At 45.6% G+C, this 18,006-nt stretch overlaps 1 protein-coding gene and 2 pseudogenes across 1 annotated transcript; all 3 read right to left on the reverse strand.

Annotated features, from left to right (window-relative positions):
* Positions 1 to 257: 257 nt before the first annotated feature.
* On the reverse strand, positions 258 to 2,926 carry LOC147983925 (uncharacterized; annotated as a pseudogene).
* Positions 2,927 to 5,419: 2,493 nt separating this feature from the next.
* On the reverse strand, positions 5,420 to 8,719 carry LOC147983926 (uncharacterized). The gene is made up of 6 exons (XM_087540914.1): positions 8,451 to 8,719; positions 8,139 to 8,226; positions 6,854 to 8,061; positions 6,043 to 6,198; positions 5,753 to 5,942; positions 5,420 to 5,463 (listed from the first exon to the last, which is right to left on the reverse strand). Exons 3-6 carry the CDS (start codon positions 8,042 to 8,044, stop codon positions 5,420 to 5,422), a joined length of 1,581 nt encoding a protein of 526 aa, XP_087397040.1. The 5' UTR covers positions 8,045 to 8,061; positions 8,139 to 8,226; positions 8,451 to 8,719.
* Positions 8,720 to 11,654: 2,935 nt separating this feature from the next.
* On the reverse strand, positions 11,655 to 14,248 carry LOC147983927 (uncharacterized; annotated as a pseudogene).
* Between the last annotated feature and the right edge of the window lie 3,758 nt (positions 14,249 to 18,006).

Genomic DNA, 18,006 nt, shown 5'->3' on the forward strand with positions numbered 1-18,006 from the left:
TTACAGGAACAAAGCAAAAATGTACTTGAGCGGTTGAGCCTAGACCTACTACTGGTTTAAAAAAATTTTAAAGTCTTGACTCATCATACGGGGAAGAACATTCCAATGATTGATGGCCATAAACATCAGCCATGCATGTTACTGAAAAAAAAAAGAGGGCATCAAGAAATACGGCGCAGCTTTGAGAGCACGATCAGTGCTTCGTGGAGACCATGGTACAGGATTTCTTATCTGAAAGCAAATGAGGCTGCTGGATGTTACATCCCCCAAAACTCCAGTTCACGCCTGGCGAATTCTTTCATCTACTTCTGGCTACAGAGATCTGGTAGAATTATCAGGGAGATGATAAGTGTGTAGTTTAGGATCATGCACAGAAGAAACATATTTAAGTTAACAAATATACTTTCAATTTAACAGAATGGTGACAAGACATCAAGCAGATTATATGCACATAAAAACATGTAGCTTTTCAGGGAAGGTGGAACAAGACAATATGCAGCTTACATCCGTCAGCCAATAGCACAGAAACACACAAGCAAGTAATAATACTGATAACACAAATAAATACGAAATGTTATCTGAAGAGAAGGTATGACTCACAAGCACTCCCGCTGTGGTGGACATAAATTTTCTCGACTGGCATACCATTTGCCATAAACAAATTTGCCAGCTTATGGACTCTCCCATCATCCTTTGAGCATGTGATCTTCACCATTCGAAGATCTTTGCAAGTAAATGATCTTCTCTGTAGTTCGATACCTGTTTCTGATACCTTTCTGGTATTGAAGTTCTTTTGCAGATCAAGAAAGTTGTTGTTAAACATGTGTTCAGGTACTCAAAACTAAAAAATAATCAAGTAAGCATAAGCCCCAAATATGTAATTACACATACAATTTTAAGTTGGAGAAAGAGCTTCTGTATATTAGGTGAGTGCTGCAGCAAGAAAATTAGTGTATCAAAGTCTGCAGCCATACACCATTCGCCAAGGGACAGGGTCTTCAGGTTGCCAAAACTTGGACACATTTCCAGTTCCCTACTCAGAACCACCTACACACATAAAATGAGTGTTCAGCAAATAAACATGGTAATTTGAATCAATTTTATATTTTATATACTGAATACAAGAGGTTTATTTAATATGCAGAGAAGAAAACAAACATACTCACCATGAAAACGAAATTAAGACATATAGTAATGTGTTACCATGATTAGCGCCTATTGGTAAAAATATGATTCATCATTTTTTCTAAAATGTGACGGGACATTGCCGTTATACTGGTATGCAGACTCAAAATAGTTAATTACACGACGATTTAAACTGTAATCATTTAAAAAGATACAATACTACATGAATATAAAAAATAATCTGAAATAGTAAATAATGCTCTCTTGAAGCTGCATACTTCCCTATCTTATTGATTTCACCTACAGAGTACTATTTGATGATGAAATGAGCTAGTACAAATTTCTTGATCTGAACTCTTCTCCCAGTCAACTGCGCCTTTCTAAGAAGGTGTTGCTACTTATGTAAGAAGAAATGTGCTCATTGGACATATGTGTGTTCTGTTGGGAGCAACATAAATTTCTTTGGCAAACATCAGAAAAGGCTGTTAAAAAAACAATGATGGCCATATCAAGGAAATTTTCTTACTCAAAGATAGAGAGACCAGTAAAAGGTGGTGACAGCTATATATACCTCTCCCGCATCAGTCAACAACTCCAAAGTCCTAGCACTTGAAAGAGACTCAAGAATATGGCGTCCACCTAAAATCTTCCTACCATTGCATTCTCTGTTTCCACCATAGTTACCATCTTTACTGGAAATCTGGCCTTTACCTTTGTAGCCATGCTTTGCATCATTTGCAATCTCACCGTATTCATAGGTATTGTCATCGCTATCGATATCACTACCATAATCAAAATTATCCTTGTAATGACCCTGCGTGTAACTTTCTTCAGCAAAAGTATCTCCATATCCAAATCTTATAAAATGATCATATCCAAAATCATCACCCAAGGAAGAGTCATCATCATGAATCTTAGAGCTCTCTGTCCAATCATTATCATCGCTATCACCCCCGTCGTCATCAGTAGTTCCATCACAGTCATCTTCATCACTGATGTGCTCAAAATCATTACCCAGGAAAGAGTCATCAAGTATGATGGTGCCCGTGACAAGTGACCCCAAGTTCTTGAATGATGGGACTCGGACGTAAGGCGTGGTGAGGCGCAGAAGTAGGAGGTTCGGAGCAGCAATGGAGAAGGCGCATTTGATCTTGCACTTGAGCATGATCAAAGTCTTCAAAGAGGCAGACACAATCCCGGCGCCTGTCACCAGGCAATCCTTCAGATCCATCTCCTCCAAAGACGTGCAGCTGGAAGAGAGCTGCTTGAGGATCCGGCCGTCGAGCCTGGCATACGACAGCTTCAGCACCTTCAGGTGGCACGAGACGAACTGCACGCGTTCCAACGATGCAATCTCCGAACGATGGCCAGCGAGATGGATGACCCGCGCGTTGCGGTTGATGGCGGCCCTGATCCACGCGCTGGCGTCGTCCTCGTCGTAGCCGGCGTCCTCGTCGCCGGACCGCAGGCGGAGCGTGCCCACGGGCGCTGACGCGTCGCGGAGGAGGAAGAGGCGGTGCACGAAGTGGCGGAACTCCTCCGGCGGGTCGGCGTCGCGGCCGGAGGAGTGGCGCACGCGGAGGTCGACGTAGGGCGAGGAAGCCCAGAGGTGGCGCCACCGGCGCGCGAGCACGCAGATGCGGACCGCCTCCCACGCCTTGAGGGACGACATGATGTGGTGCAGGAGCGTGTCCGGGAGGGCGCTGAGGCGGTCGGGCTTGACGGCGGTCGGGCCGCGGGATCCGGGCTTGAGGCCGGCGCCGCGGCGCGGCCCCGGGCGCTGGGTGGTGCTCCGGCACATTTCGTCGAGCAGAAGGCCTGCACGTAGGGTTTCGGGTCGCCCCGGCGCAGCCCTGTCAGTCAGGATTTTGAAATCTCGGTGGGAGGAAAGGGAACTTACGGAGAGAAACTCGGTGAAATGGGTGGAGTTTGTTGCCGCTTTCTCAGTTTTCTGGTGGCGGCTGCTTCGGAGTGAGTTGCGGAGTGGGATGGCGTACACTCAAAGTCTTTTCTTATTGAGAGAGTGAGCAGTGGGAGGCGTTTTGGCTCCGGAGCATTTGCTCCCACGCGGTAATTTAAAAAAAATGGTAAAATGTTTTTAAAAATTCTTGATTTTTTTGCGGATGTTTGTGTTAGTTTAGCAAGCATGTTTGGCAATTTTCATAAGAAACGGAGCACTAGTGTTTCACGGTGAAAAAAACAAATTTGAATGACATTTTGGGGTAACATTTGGTGTTCAATTTATTTATTTTTTGCACAGGCCAAAATGTTTAACTTTTTGCCTAAGACTTTGCAGGCAGCATTTGGATGTGACTATGATTACGTAAAAAAATTAAGATTTTTTCGACATCTCAAAAATCATTTTCACGTGCAAGATCACGTGCTTCTGGGGGCCAAATTGGATTTTACAAGTGAACTCCACTTGTATCCCGGTTTGTAAATTTGTGGCAGTGCATACCAAGTGATGCTAGACCTAAGGACAACTTCATATGGGATTAGCGTTACAGAGAAACACTACATTCAACCACCCCCCCCCCCCCCCTCCTCATCGCTGACACACTCACCTTATCTGCCCCCCTTCACCGGCCGACACCTCGCCCCCTCTCAACCCTCATTAGTCCCCGCCGCCACACTCAACCTCATCGACCATGTTGGTGCGGTCGTGCTCTTCCCAGTAAGAACTGAGAGGCCCGTGCCGAGAGAGTTCTGAGAGAGAGTGTGGGGCTACTTTGAATGGATCGAGGATGACACGCACCGTGAAGCTGAATCAGTCGCCGGTCGTGCCCACCTACCCGCCGCCCTTGAGTATTTTGACTCAGTGTCAACAGCAGCCTAGCAGAAATGAATGTCGCGTGATGCACAATATGGCGACTCTGCTAGAGTTGCTCTTACATCCCCATCTACCAGCACAAGCCATAAAACCACTCCAGCTCACTTGTTTGGTGATTTGGTCAAGCCAAAACCACTCTATGCAACCACAAGCGATGGGGCAAAGATGAACAAAGGGCGGCAAGCGACAACTAAAACTAGATTTGCATAGGCCAGGTTTTGCCGATTAGGCACACGAGGACGCGAGTCCGATTTGGTGGGTAGGGAGGATACTCCCATCTGGTTTACGCTTCCGAGTTGGAATACTGGCCATCAAACCGGAAAATGCCAACGGAGGCCGAGCTCCAGGGAGCTCGGTATTTAAAAAAAATCAAAATTTATATTTCAAATTTCAGAAAAAATCAAAAAAAAAATCTACGGTAACTTAATAGATTTCCGCACGAACGTGTAAGAAAATTATTTGAATTTGTTGTGATTTGTAGGCTGTACAAAAAAAACAAATATCCGGCCCAACAACAAAAAATATTGGCCCATTTTAGAAATACGTTTTTGTCTTTTTTCTGTACGCCACGTGTGAAAGTATTTGGTTTTGAATTTTTGCACAGAGGCAATACACATGTGTGAAAGTGTATATACAAACAATTTCAAATTTTTTCACCTTGTAGAAATTTGTATTTTGAAAACGAGCTCCGTGGAGCTCGGCCTCCAAAAGCCCTTACCCGCCATCACACACGTTATCTTGACAAGTGGACCCAACAGGTTAAACTAGATACAACAAAACAATTTTGAGGTAGAATGTGGCGGAAAATTTAAATGGGGCAAATACTATCACAAATAGACAAACAATGGGTAAAAAGTTAAATTAACTCTCTTATTAACTATATCCCTTTTCAACCAAAAAATTGTGGTGTGTTTTTTCAGGTGTGTCAGTATTTGTTATTCAGAGAGAAAATACCTCTCTGCTCCTAGTTGTGGCCTTGTGGGCACACATGATTGCAGAGCATGAAGCTTATTTCAATATTCTACCTATTGTATATGATTGCAGAGCACCGAAATATGAATAGTTAGACATCAATGTAAACCTTCATCGCCGAAATCGGAATGAAGGTTCATTTCCTTTTACACGACATCAGAATTTGTACGGTAGTAAAGCTGCCTATAACTCACCATAGGATCAATGCTTAATGCTTTCTGGAGCATAGCACAACGCATGACAGACTCAAATGCACCACTCTCAAGTCTGAAGCATTCAAACGACGAGCATTCATATCCGTTCCAGGAACAAAGCAAACTTGTACTAGAGGCTAGACCTACTACTAGTTGAACTTCTCAGCTCATCCCACTGGCAACAACATTCCAACGATTCAATAATCACCAACGTCATCCATGTTACCAAAAAAGAGGAAATTAAGAAACCCAGCGCAGCTTTGAGAGTACGATCAGTTGCTCATGAGGATGTTGGATGTTACACCCCCCAGAACTCCTTCGTCTGCTTCTGGCTGCGGAGATCTGGTAGAAATATCAGGGAGTGTATAAGTGTATAAGTGTGTAGTCTAGGATCATGTACAGAAGGAACATACTTAAGTTAGCAAAACATACTTCCAATTTAACAGAATGCTGACAAGATATTAAACAGATTATATATGCACATAAAAGCATGTGGCTTTTCAGGGAAAGCGGACCAAGACAGTATGCAGTGGACATCCGTCAGCAAGTAGCACATGAACATACAAGCAAGTAAAACTACAGATAATGAAAATAAATACAAAATGCTATCTGAAGAGAAGGTATGACTCACAAGCACTCCCGCTGTGGTGGACATAAATTTTCTCGACTGGCATACCATTTTCCATAAACAAATTTGCCAGCTTATGGACTCTCCCATCATCCTTTGAGCATGTGATCTTCACCATTCGAAGATCTTTGCAAGTAAATGATCTTCTCTGTAGTTTGATACCTGTTTCTGATGCCTTTCTGGCATTGAAGTTCTTTTGCAGATAAAAAAGTTGTTGTTAAGCATGCGCTAAAATACTCAAAACTAAAAGATAATCAAGTAAGCATAAGCCCCAACTATGTAATTACACATACAATTTTAAGTTGGAGAAAGAGTTTCTGTATATTAGGTGAGTGCTGCAGCAAGAAAATTAATGCATCAAAGTCTGCAGCCATACACCATTCGCCAAGGGACAGGGTCTTCAGGTTGCCAAAAGTTGGACATGTATTCAGTTCCCTACTCAGAACCACCTACACATTGCACATAAAATGAGTGTTCAGCAATTAAACATAGTAATTTGAATCAATATTATATTTTATATATTGAATACAAGAGGTTTATTAAATATGCAGAGAAGAAAACAAACATACCAACCACGAGAAAGAAATTAAGACATATAGTGATGTGTTACCATGATTAGTACCTATTGGTAAAATAAGATTCCTCATTCTTTTCTATAATGTGAAGGGACATTGCCATTATACTGGTACACAGACTCAAAATAGTTAATTACACAACGATTTGAACAGTAATCATTTAAAAAGATACACTACTTCAAGAATGTAAAAAATAACAAACAATAATCTAAATAATATATAATGTTCTCTTGAAGCTCCATACTTCCATATCTCATTGATTTGACCTACTACATTTGATGATGAAATGAGCTAGTACAAATTTCTTGATCTGAACTCTTCTCCAAGTCAACTGTGCCTTTCTAACCAGGTGTTGCTACTTATGTAAGAAATGTGCTCATTGTACATGTGTATTCTGTTGGGAGCGACATAAATTTCTTTTGCAAACATCAGGAAAAGTTGTTAAGAAAAAAAAAACAATTATGGCTATATCAAGAAAATTTTCTTACTCGAAGATAGAGAAAATAGTAAAAGGTGGTGACAGCTATACCTCTCCAGCATCAGTCAACAACTCCAAAGTTCTAGCACTTGAAAGACTCTGAAGAATATGACGGCCACCTAAAATCTTCCCATCATTGCATTCTGTATATCCATCATAGATACTGTCTTTACTGGAAATCAGGTCTTTACCTTTGTAGCCATACTTTGCATCATTTGCAATCTCACTGTATGCATAGGTATTGTCATCACCATAATAATAATTATCCTTGTAACGATCATGCCTGTAAATTCCTTCAGCAAAACCATGTCCATATCCAAACCTTATAAAATCATCATATCCAACACCATCACTCAAGGAAGACTCATCATGAATCTTCGAGCTCTCTGTCCAATCATTATTGTCGCTATCATCCCCGTCGTCATCAGTAGTTCCATCACAATAATCTTCATCACTGATGCATTCATTGTCATCACCCAAGAAAGAGTCATCAAGTATGATAGTAGCTGTGACAAGTGATCCCAAATTCTTGAATGATGGGACTCGGACGTAAGGTGTGATGAGGTGCAGAAGTAGGAGGTTCGGAGCAGCAATGGAGAAGGCGCAACTAATCTCGCATTCGAGCATGATTAAAGTCTTCAAAGAGGCGGACACAATCCTAGGGCCCGCCACCAAGCAATCCTTCAGACCTAGTACTTCCAAAGACGTGCAACTAGAAGAAAGCTGCCCGAGGATCCTGTAGTCGAGCATGGCATACGACAGCTTCAAGACCTTGAGGTGGCAAGAGATGAACGACACGCGGTCCAATGACGCGATCTCTGAGCAACGCCCGGTGAGATGGATAACCCGCGCGTTGCGCTTGATGGCGGCCATCATCCACGCGCTGGCGTCGTCATCGGTGAAGCCCGCTTCTTCGTCGCTCGACCGCAGGCGGAGCATGACCACGGGCGCCGATTCGTCCCGGAGGAGGAAGAGCCGGTGCACGAAGTCGCGGAACTTCTCAGGCGGGTCGCCGTAGCGGCCAGTGGAGGGGCGCACGCGGAGATCGACGCAGGGCACGGACGCCCAGAGATGGCGCCACCGCCGCGCGAGCACGCAGCTGCGGACCACCTCCCACGCCTTCAAGAATGACATGATGTAATGCAGGAGCTCGTCCGGGAGGGCGCTGAGGCGGTCGGGCTTGGCGACAGCCCGGCGGGCGCCGCGGCGCTGGCCCGGGCGCTGGGTGGTGCTCCGGTGCATTTCGTCGAGCGGAAGATCTGCATGCAGGTTTAGCGACACCGCGGCTCAGCTTTGTCAGTCAGGATTTTGAATGATGGAACGGAACATAACATACCAAGAGAGACTGCTTGAGATGGCCTAAACTGAATTCCGCCAAGAGACACTCACGTACACAAGAGCTGGCAGAAGCACTTGATCGGTTCCTGTACAAGCATGCACTAGTACATGAGCCTGACTTGTAGTATAAAGTTGAAGATTTTTAAAACCTTCATCAAAGGATATGGAGCGCATTGCCGTTTGTTAAGGAAACTGGCACAAACAAACTGCCGAGTGGAATGTCACAAATTCTCCAAATCCACTACCCAAAATAGTAATAAAATGATTGTACATAGCGGCAGCGAAAGGAAAGCAGGGAAGAGGTGGCCACCTTGCAGCTTGGGCGCGGACGGCGTGGGCTCATCCACGTCGTAGATGTGCCGGAGGAGGGCACGGTGAACGTCACGTGGTGCCTCGAAGGCACCTATGCCGGCGGTGCCCTTCCCCACCGTGGAGCTCACCGTCGCGACGGCGACCGGTTGCCGCTCGGAGATGTGGGGCGCGATGTCTGGTGGTGGCCTTGAGTCGGAGTAGCCGGGGAAGGGAAGGAAAGGGATGCGCTTGGCACCGGATCTGGAGCGCCGCCGCGAAGCAACAGGGGAGATGGTCAGATGGGACTATCACAGGAGCAAATCCTGAAATAAGAACCGTGGGCGCCCCCGCACTCTCTTAGAGCTTAGGCACTCTCGGTCGTCGGATCAATTTCTTGATGCGTTTTCGACCATTCGATCTCGCTCCTGAAAGACCTCGGCCGTCGGATCAAACCGAAAACACTGCCGCAGTGAGTAGTGTGCCCTCCAGCGTGCCACCGCCCATTGTTTCTAGGCCCCGCCGAGGGCATTTTCGTCATTTCACATCTTAGGTCAACACTTGCCTTTTCCGTGTCGCTACCTCTTTCCCAATCAATGCTAGGGCTATTACGGTAGCACATTCGTTAGAAAAGAGGGTCCTTTTTGCGCAGAAGCGTGCATTTCTGTGTACACATCTGTCCCATTGAATCTGTGCCATCCATCCTCAATCCAGTGGTCCAGCTTTCGGTTTTCTATTTTTGCAACTAAAAGCCAGATTCTATAGTAGTCGCCCGACCAATATGGCGACTTTTGAATGAGAATGCCATTTTAGCATACTAGTCATCCGACATTCGGCATGCATAATTTGTGAAGGGTGCTCCATATTCAACCCTTCAAATAATGTGGGGGCATTGGTTTGGAGCATGCATCATCCACCATCTGCTCGAGCGGGAAGAAAGTTTTGGCTCAGACTCTTCCTCCTGCATGCAGCCCTATCAATGTCGTTGTTGCCCGTGCAATTGCCGCTTCCTCCCTGACAACGTTGCAACCACGTATCCACCGAGCAGAGTGCCAACTAACGCTCTTCGTCATGTTCCCCTCCCGCACGTAGCAAATCAGGCCCAATTTCCATCCGGAACACGCCCATTCGCTGGTATATGGACCCATTACCTTCGCCATCAGCACCACATTTAACCTCTCTCCCCCATCCCCGTCGCCAACACACTCACCTCACCGCCCCCCTTCACCGGCCGCCACCCTGCCCTCTCCATCCCTGCCACCACACTCAATCTCATCGGCCATGTCGATGCGGTCACGTCCTCCCCAGCAAGACCTAAGAGGTCCACACCAAGAGAGGGTTCTGGGGGAGGATGTGGGACTACTTCAAGTGGATCAAGGATGACGTGCACCGTAAGATAGAATCAGTCGTCGTCCGTGCCCGCCTACCCACCGCCCTCGAGTATTTTGAATGAATGTCGGTGGCAGCCTAGGCAGAAATGGGCGCCGCGCTCACGCCAGTTTCCAAATGCACGGTATGACGACGCTGGTAGAGTTGCTCTTATTTCTCGCCAGCACAACCCATAAAAAACCACCCTAGCTCTGCACCATATTTTGTGGTTTGGTCAAGCCAGGCCCACTCTGTGAGACCACAAGTGGTGGGGCGAAGAGAATAAAGGGCGGCAAAGAGGAGCCGTCAGGCGACAACCAAATCAAGATTTGCCATGGGGCAAGGTTTTGCCAATTAGGTGGACGGGGACGCGAGTCCGATTAGGTGGGTAGAGGATAGTGCCATCTTGTTTACGCTTCCTAGACTCCTAGTTGGAATACTGGTCATCACACACATCATCTTGATAAGAGGACCCAACTGGTTAAAATCCGGGCAAAGTGTTAAATTGGGTTAAACACGACACATCACAGCAATTTTGGGGTACAATGTGGCCGAAAATTTAAATGGGGCAAATACTATCACAAATACACAAACAGTGGGTAAAAAGTGAAATTCACCGTCTTATTAACAGTGTCCTTTTTCAACAACAAAAACGCGGTGTATTTTTTCAGGTATTAATATCTGTTATCTCTACTACTTAAAAAGAACGTAAGGTTCCCATTTCACCTCTTTTTCGTCCAACCTTCCATATATACGTCGCACTCTTTCCTTATCCTCTTTGATTTTTTCCTCCCATATTTGATTGTTCTCCCATCCATTTAATTGTCTCATGTTTATTAACTTACCAAAATAATCACATATTTTGTTGGCAAGTCATTAAATTCTTACCAAATAAGTGCTTATCTCTACTACTTAAATCTCTACTACTTAAAAAGAACGTAAGGTTCCCATTTCACCTCTTTTTCGTCCAACCTTCCATATATACGTCGCACTCTTTCCTTATCCTCTTTGATTTTTTCCTCCCATATTTGATTGTTCTCCCATCCATTTAATTGTCTCATGTTTATTAACTTACCAAAATAAACACATATTTTGTTGGCAAATCATTAAATTCTTACCAAATAAGTGCTTAACAATAAAATGGCAGAGAAATCATGGCGATTGCATACAAACATTTGGTAAGATTTTAGCGTATCAATATAATAATATACATGGATTCTCAAAAACAATAATATAGTACAATAATAGTCGTGCAGTCAGGGGCTAATCTACTAGAATGTTTATACTCCCGTCGCAACGCACGGGCAATTATCTAGTTCTGAGAGAAAATACGTCACCGCTCATAGTTGTAGGCACACATGATTCAGAGCATGAAGTTTACTTCAGTATTCGACCTGTTGTATATGAAGTGTATTTCCTTTTCACTGCATGTGAAACACATTTCAAATTTTCAATTTTGCATTAATTTCAATATACAACTATACTAAACTTCCGAAGATAAAATAACCCTGACAAATGAACCCTACAGTCATACTATCGGAGTGAAATAACAAAGCGTATCTCAGCTGCACCACAATTCAGGCACGACGCATCCATAATTTATTTTCTGTTCTGGCAAAAAAGCAAAGTTTACTACAGACCACACAAATGAATTATTTTATAGTATAGGAAGAACATCCCAGCGATTTGTAGCCCATGCTACTAAAAAGGACGTCAAAAGATCCGGTGAAGCTTTGAAAGCATAATCAGTACTACATGGAGATCAAGGGTTCTTACTACACCTTGCTAACTACATAATGCATGGTCGATCGCCGGCAGGATTTAATATCTAGAAGACCCCTCGTAAACTTCTGGACGTTTACATCCAGTCGTCCCCACATTCATCCAGTTCTTGTTTGGCGAGGTCCCTCATAAACTTCTGGCCACGGAGATCTGGTAGAAATATCAAAAAGTAGATGACTGTAGATTAGGACCATGTACGAAAGAACATCTTTTAATTTTACAGAATATACTTCTCATGTAACAGAATATCGATGTATACACTAAGCAGATTATATGCCCATTTATACTTATTTAGCTTTTCAGGAACACGGCAATGTGCTCTTTACATCTCAGTAAATAGCATATGAATATATAAACCAGTAAGGAAATGCTGATATTGCAAGTAAATACGAAATGGTATAGGTATGACTCACAAGCATTCCCGCTCCGACGCACATAAATATTCTCTAGTGATATACCATTTGCCCTGAACATATGTGCCAAGGTGTGGACTCTCCCATCGTCCTTTGAACATTTGATCTTCACCATTCTAAGTTCTTTGCAAGTAAACGATATTCCCTGTAGTTTGATACATGTTTCCAATGCCTTCCTTGTGCTGAAGTTCTTTAGCACATTAACCAAATTGTCATTAAGTGTGCGATCAGATACTAAAAAACTAAGAACAATGAAGTCAAGGATCAAGTAGCATACACCAAATATGTAATCACACATACCAATTTGAGTTGGAGAAAAAGCGTCTTTATATTAGGTGAATGCTGTAGCAAGAAAATTAATGCATCGAAATCAGCGGCCATACACCATTCACCAAGGGACAGGGTCTTCAGGTTGCTAAAAGTTGGACACCTTCTCAATTCCCTAGTCAGAATCACCTTCATAATGCAGACAAAAGAGTATTCAGCAAAGAACGGTAGTAACTCGAATCAACTTCTCACAGTAAAAACTGCATATGGATGGTTTATTCAACAGAAAAAAGATACCCATCTCAAAAAAGAAGGGAAAACAACATCTATCATATAGTGATGTATTGCTAGATAGCACGTATTGGTTTCAAATCATTCATCTTTCTTTTCTAGTAACTGGGGGAACATCGTCCTTAGACACTCTTATAAAAACTGAATATATATATATAGCTAATCTGTTGAAAAGATACACCGTTGCAACAAAGAGAAAAACAGCAAAGTTGCAATGAGAACATAATTGATGAATAATACTCCCTCGAAGCTACAATTGATGATTAAACAAACTAGTACTACACCAGAGCAGAAGGTCAGAAATGTGCTCATTCGACACGTGTTCTATTGGAGGGAACCCGGCATTTCATTGTGAAACATGCAGGAAAAAATGTCCCATTATAACTATGGCCATGCCAAGGAAAATATAAATAGAAAATAAGAGAGGAAAAGAAGAAATCAGTAAAAGATGGTGATTGTTATACCTCTCCAGCATCAGTTAACAACTCCAAACTCGTAGTTGTGGAAAGGCTCTCGAGCATATGATGGCCACCTAGAATGTTACTATAATTTCCACCACTGATTTTTCCATAGTTACCATCTTCACTGGAAAGCTTTCCTTTACCCTTGTAGCCATACTTTGCATCATTTGCGATCTCACTGTATTCATAGGTATTGTCATCACTATCAATATTGCTACCATAATTATAATTATCCTTGTAATGACTGTGCCCATATCTTTCTTCGGGAAAACCATATCCATATCCAAACTCGTCAAAATCACCGATGTATCCAAAATCATCATCATCACTCAAGGATGAGGCATCATGAATCGTATAGTTCTCCCTCTTATCATCATTGCCATCGTCATCAGTAGTTTCATCGCAGTCATCCTTATCGCTGATGTGTTCAAATTCATTGCTCAAGAAATGGTCATCAAGTAAGATAGTGGCTGTGACTAGTGACCCAAAGTTGGTAAATGACGGAACTTGGGCATATGGTGTGATGAGGCGCAGAAGTAGGAGGTTGGGAGCTGCAATGGAGAAGAGGCTATGAGGTGCAATTGAGAAGCCCGAATTGAACTTGCACTTAAGCATGATTAAGGTCTTCAAAGAGGCGGACACAATCCCAGGGCCTGTGACCAAGCAATCCTTGAGATCCAGCTCTTCCAAGGATTTGCAACTAGCAGAAAGCTGTCGGAGGACACTGTCATCGAGCCTGGCGTACGACAACTTCAAGATCTTGAGGTGGCACGAAACGAAGGGCACGCCGTCCAACGACGTGGCTCTCTTGTGATGCCTGGCAAGGTGAATAACCCGCGCCCTGCGCTTGAGAGCAGTCCTGATCCAGATGCTGGCATCGTCCTCATTGAAGCCAGCGTCCTCGTCGCTGGGCTGCAGGCGGAGCGTGTCCACGGGCGCCGACACGTCGCGGAGGAGGAAGAGGCGGTGCACGAAGTCGCGGAACTCCTGCGGCGGGTCGGCGTCGCGGCTCATGTAGCGCACGCGGAGGTCGATGCAGGGCGCGGACACGGGTGGCACCACCGGCGCGCGAGCACGCAGGTGGGCACCACCTCCCACGCCTTTAGGAACGACATGATGTGGTGCAGGAGCGCGTCCGGTAGGGCGCTGAGGCGGTCGACCGCGACGGCGCCGCCGGAGCCTGACGCCTGGTCGGTGCGGCGTCGCGGCCCCCGGCGCTGGGTGGTCGTCCGGCGCATTTCGTCGAGCAGGTAGAGGGCCTGTGTGCAGGTCCAGGGACGCCCGGCATGAAGATTATGCAGGGAAATCCGTGGAGGGATGCGCTTATGGGGAAGGGGATCAAACTTATGGAGAGATCCGACGAAATGGTGTTGAGTTCTTGCCGCTTTTGAAACGAAAACTCAAAAAATTCGGGATAGAGGCGATAGTTAGGGCGTAAATCATGTCTTGTTCCAGTGGGCCTTTGGCCCCGTTAGTTAGGGCGTAAACGGATTAGGTGTCAATGGGCGTTGGCCTAGTTAGTTAGGGCGTAGACGGACTAGATGCAGATTGGATATTTCTCAAAAAAAATGATGCAGATTGGATATATACACTGAAAAGTTTCTAAAACAAAAGGATATACGCTCAAAAGATTCTCAGGAAAAAAAGATATATGCTAAAAAAATGCAGACTGGATATATTCTCAAAAAGAAAATAAAAATATGCAAATTAGGATGGTGCCTTCCTAATTTTGGTATTCATATTTTTCAAAGCAATTGGATGCATACACCTAACCTCTGTAGTTCTTTTTAGATCTATGTGTAGTTACGATGCGCACATAACTTTTTTTTTGTGGAAAGTATAACTTTCATTACTTAACTGTGGTGAGGCATATTGCCCACAACACACTCGCCCACACGGGCTGGTACATCAGATTCCCACTGTAGAAAGTGGTTCGGTTCACATAGGCGACCAATATTGGAGAGCTCATGGGCCACCGTGTTCACACTACGTCAAAAAACTGAAATGGAAAAAGAAGAGAACCACAACTTCAGTTGGTATTTCATGTCCTCTATAGCTGTTGCGTACGCTGATGAGTCCACCCTGCGCAAATCGAAGGCTTTCGACAGGAGTTGTGAATGTTGGGGACGTAGCAAAAATTCAAAAAAAAATTACGTGTCACCAAGATCAATCTAGGAGATACTAGCAACGAGAGAGAGGGAGTGCATCTTCATACCCTTGAAGATCGCTAAGCGGAAGCGTTCAAGAGAACGGGGTTGATGGAGTCATACTCGTCGTGATCCAAATCACCGATGATCCTAGCGCCGAACGGACGGCACCTCCGCGTTCAACACACGAACGGAGCGGAGACGCCTCCTCCTTCTTGATCCAGCAAGGGGGGGAGGAGAAGTTGATGGAGATCCAGCAGCACGACGGCGTGGTGGTGGAAGTAGCAGGATCCGGCATGGCTTCGCCAAGCACAAGCGGGGAGGAAGAGGTGTCACGGAGGGAGAGGGGGCGCTCGGGACTTGGGTGCGGCTGCCCTCCCTCCCCCCACTATATATAGAACCCCTAGGGGGGCGCCGGCCCTAGGAGATCCAATCTCCAAGGGGGGGCGGCGGCCAAGGGGGGAACTTGCCCCCCAAGTCAGGTGGGGCGCCCCCCACCCCTAGGGTTTCCAACCCTAGGCGCAGGGGGAGGCCCATGGGGGCGCACCAGCCCACCAGGGGCTGGTTCCCCTCCCACTTAAGCCCATGGGGCCCTCCGGGATAGGTGGGCCCACCCGGTGGACCCCCGGAACCCTTCCGGTGGTCCCGGTACAATACCGATTACCCCCGAAACTTTCCCGATGGCCGAAACTGGACTTCCTATATATAAATCTTCGCCTCCGGACCATTCCGGAACTCCTCGTGACGTCCGGGATCTCATCCGGGACTCCGAACAACTTTTGGGTTAACGCATAATAATATCTCTACAACCCTAGCGTCACCGAACCTTAAGTGCGTAGACCCTACGGGTTCGGGAGACACGCAGACATGACCGAGACGACTCTCCGGTCAATAACCAACAGCGGGATCTGGATAGCCATGTTGGCTCCCACATGTTCCACGATGATCTCAACGGATGAACCACGATGTCGAGGATTTAATCAATCCCGTGTACAATTCGCTTTGTCTATCGGTACGATACTTGCCCGAGATTCGATCGTCGGTATCCTGATACCTCGTTCAATCTTGTTACCGGCAAGTCTCTTTACTCGTTCTGTAACACATCATACCGTCATCAACTCCTTGGTCACATTGTGCACATTATGATGATGTCCTACCGAGTGGGCCCAGAGATACCTCTCCGTAACAAGGAGTGACAAATCCCAGTCTCGATTCGTGCCAACCCAACAGACACTTTCGGAGATACCCGCAGTGGACCTTTATAGCCACCCAGTTACGTTGTGACGTTTGGTACACCCAAAGCATTCCTTCGGTATCCGGGAGTTGCACAATCTCATGGTCTAAGGAAATGATACTTGACATTAGAAAAGTTTTAACATACGAACTACACGATCTTGTGCTAGGCTTAGGATTGGGTCTTGTCCATCACATCATTCTCCTAATGATGTGATCCCGTCATCAACGACATCCAATGTCCATGGTCAGGAAACTGTAACCATCTATTGATCAACGAGCTAGTCAACTAGAGGCTTACTAGGGACGTGGTGTTGTCTATGTATCCACACATGTATCTGAGTTTCCTATCAATACAATTCTAGTATGGATAATAAACGATTATTATGAACAAGGAAATATAATAATAACTAATTTATTATTGCCTCTAGGGCATATTTCCAACAGTGAATCCGTCTCGAACTCCACTATTAGCATGCCAAGATCTGCCGCAGTGGTGATGGCTTTAGACATGGCTATCACTTCAGCAGCGAACGCATCCGCCGTATGCTCTTGTCTTCCTGCCCGTGCATGCACCAATGATCCGTCCGCCAGCCTCACAGTGACCCCCCCATCCCGCATGCTCCTGGCCCAGCACAAACGAGCCGTCCACGTTAATTTTGTAAACGTCCGGAGCCGGGGGGTACCACCTGTCTGGGGACATCTTGTCGGCTTTTTTACAGAAGATCTCGCCGAACTCAAGGACGTTGTTCCTTGTCCGTCGAGCCAGTTCCGCTGGTGAGAGTGGCATCTCCCCTTCTCTCACCTTGTTCCTATTGGCCCACCACAACCACCAAAAGGTGAGGATATGCAATCTCTTCTTTTCATCTAGCCCCCAAATATAGTCAAGCATTGCATGCACGCCCTCGATCTTCTCTAGATCATTTCTTTCCTTCTCCATGGCCAAGTCTCGCCACGCCTCCTTAACAGCCTTGCACTTGGTAAATAGGTGTGCCCCATCCTCATCTCCTTTGCTACAGAACAGGCACTTAGTATCTTCTATCGGAATGCCTCTCCAAGCGACCGTGGTACGAAGCGCCAGGGACTCGTGTTTGATCCTCCACATGAACATCTGGATATTTCTGGGACAAGGTAACCTCCAGATTCGTTTCTAGGAGTCATCGCGAGTACTGTTCAGATTTCCCGGGACCATAGAGCTCGCCCCTACTCCTCCATCCCTCCTATCTCTCTCCAACTGAATATATAGTTTATAGGCGCTCTTAACCGAATGGACCCCTTTATTGTCATACTGCCATGCCATGAAATCTTGGACTCCATCTCTAAGAGGGATACGGAGGATATGTGCCACATCATCATGCCAAAAGGTGTCTCTCACAAGCTGCTCATCCCAAGAGCCTGTATATGGATCAATGAGTTCACTTACTTGCCGCAGAAGGCACTGACCACGTGGTGTGATAACTGTTCTCGACCAGGGCCGAGGTATCCAAGGGTCGGACCATATGTTAACACTTGTACCATCCTCGATCCTCCAAATGACGCCTTCTCTGACAAGTTGGACACCATGGAGCAAGCTACGCCATGCATAGGAGATGCCCGCAGCTGGTTGAGCTACTAGA

The sequence above is a fragment of the Triticum urartu genome, chromosome 2A, assembly GCF_056163025.1.
Source record: "Triticum urartu cultivar PI428250 chromosome 2A, HENAU_Tu73, whole genome shotgun sequence".
NCBI classification, from domain to species: domain Eukaryota; kingdom Viridiplantae; phylum Streptophyta; class Magnoliopsida; order Poales; family Poaceae; genus Triticum; species Triticum urartu.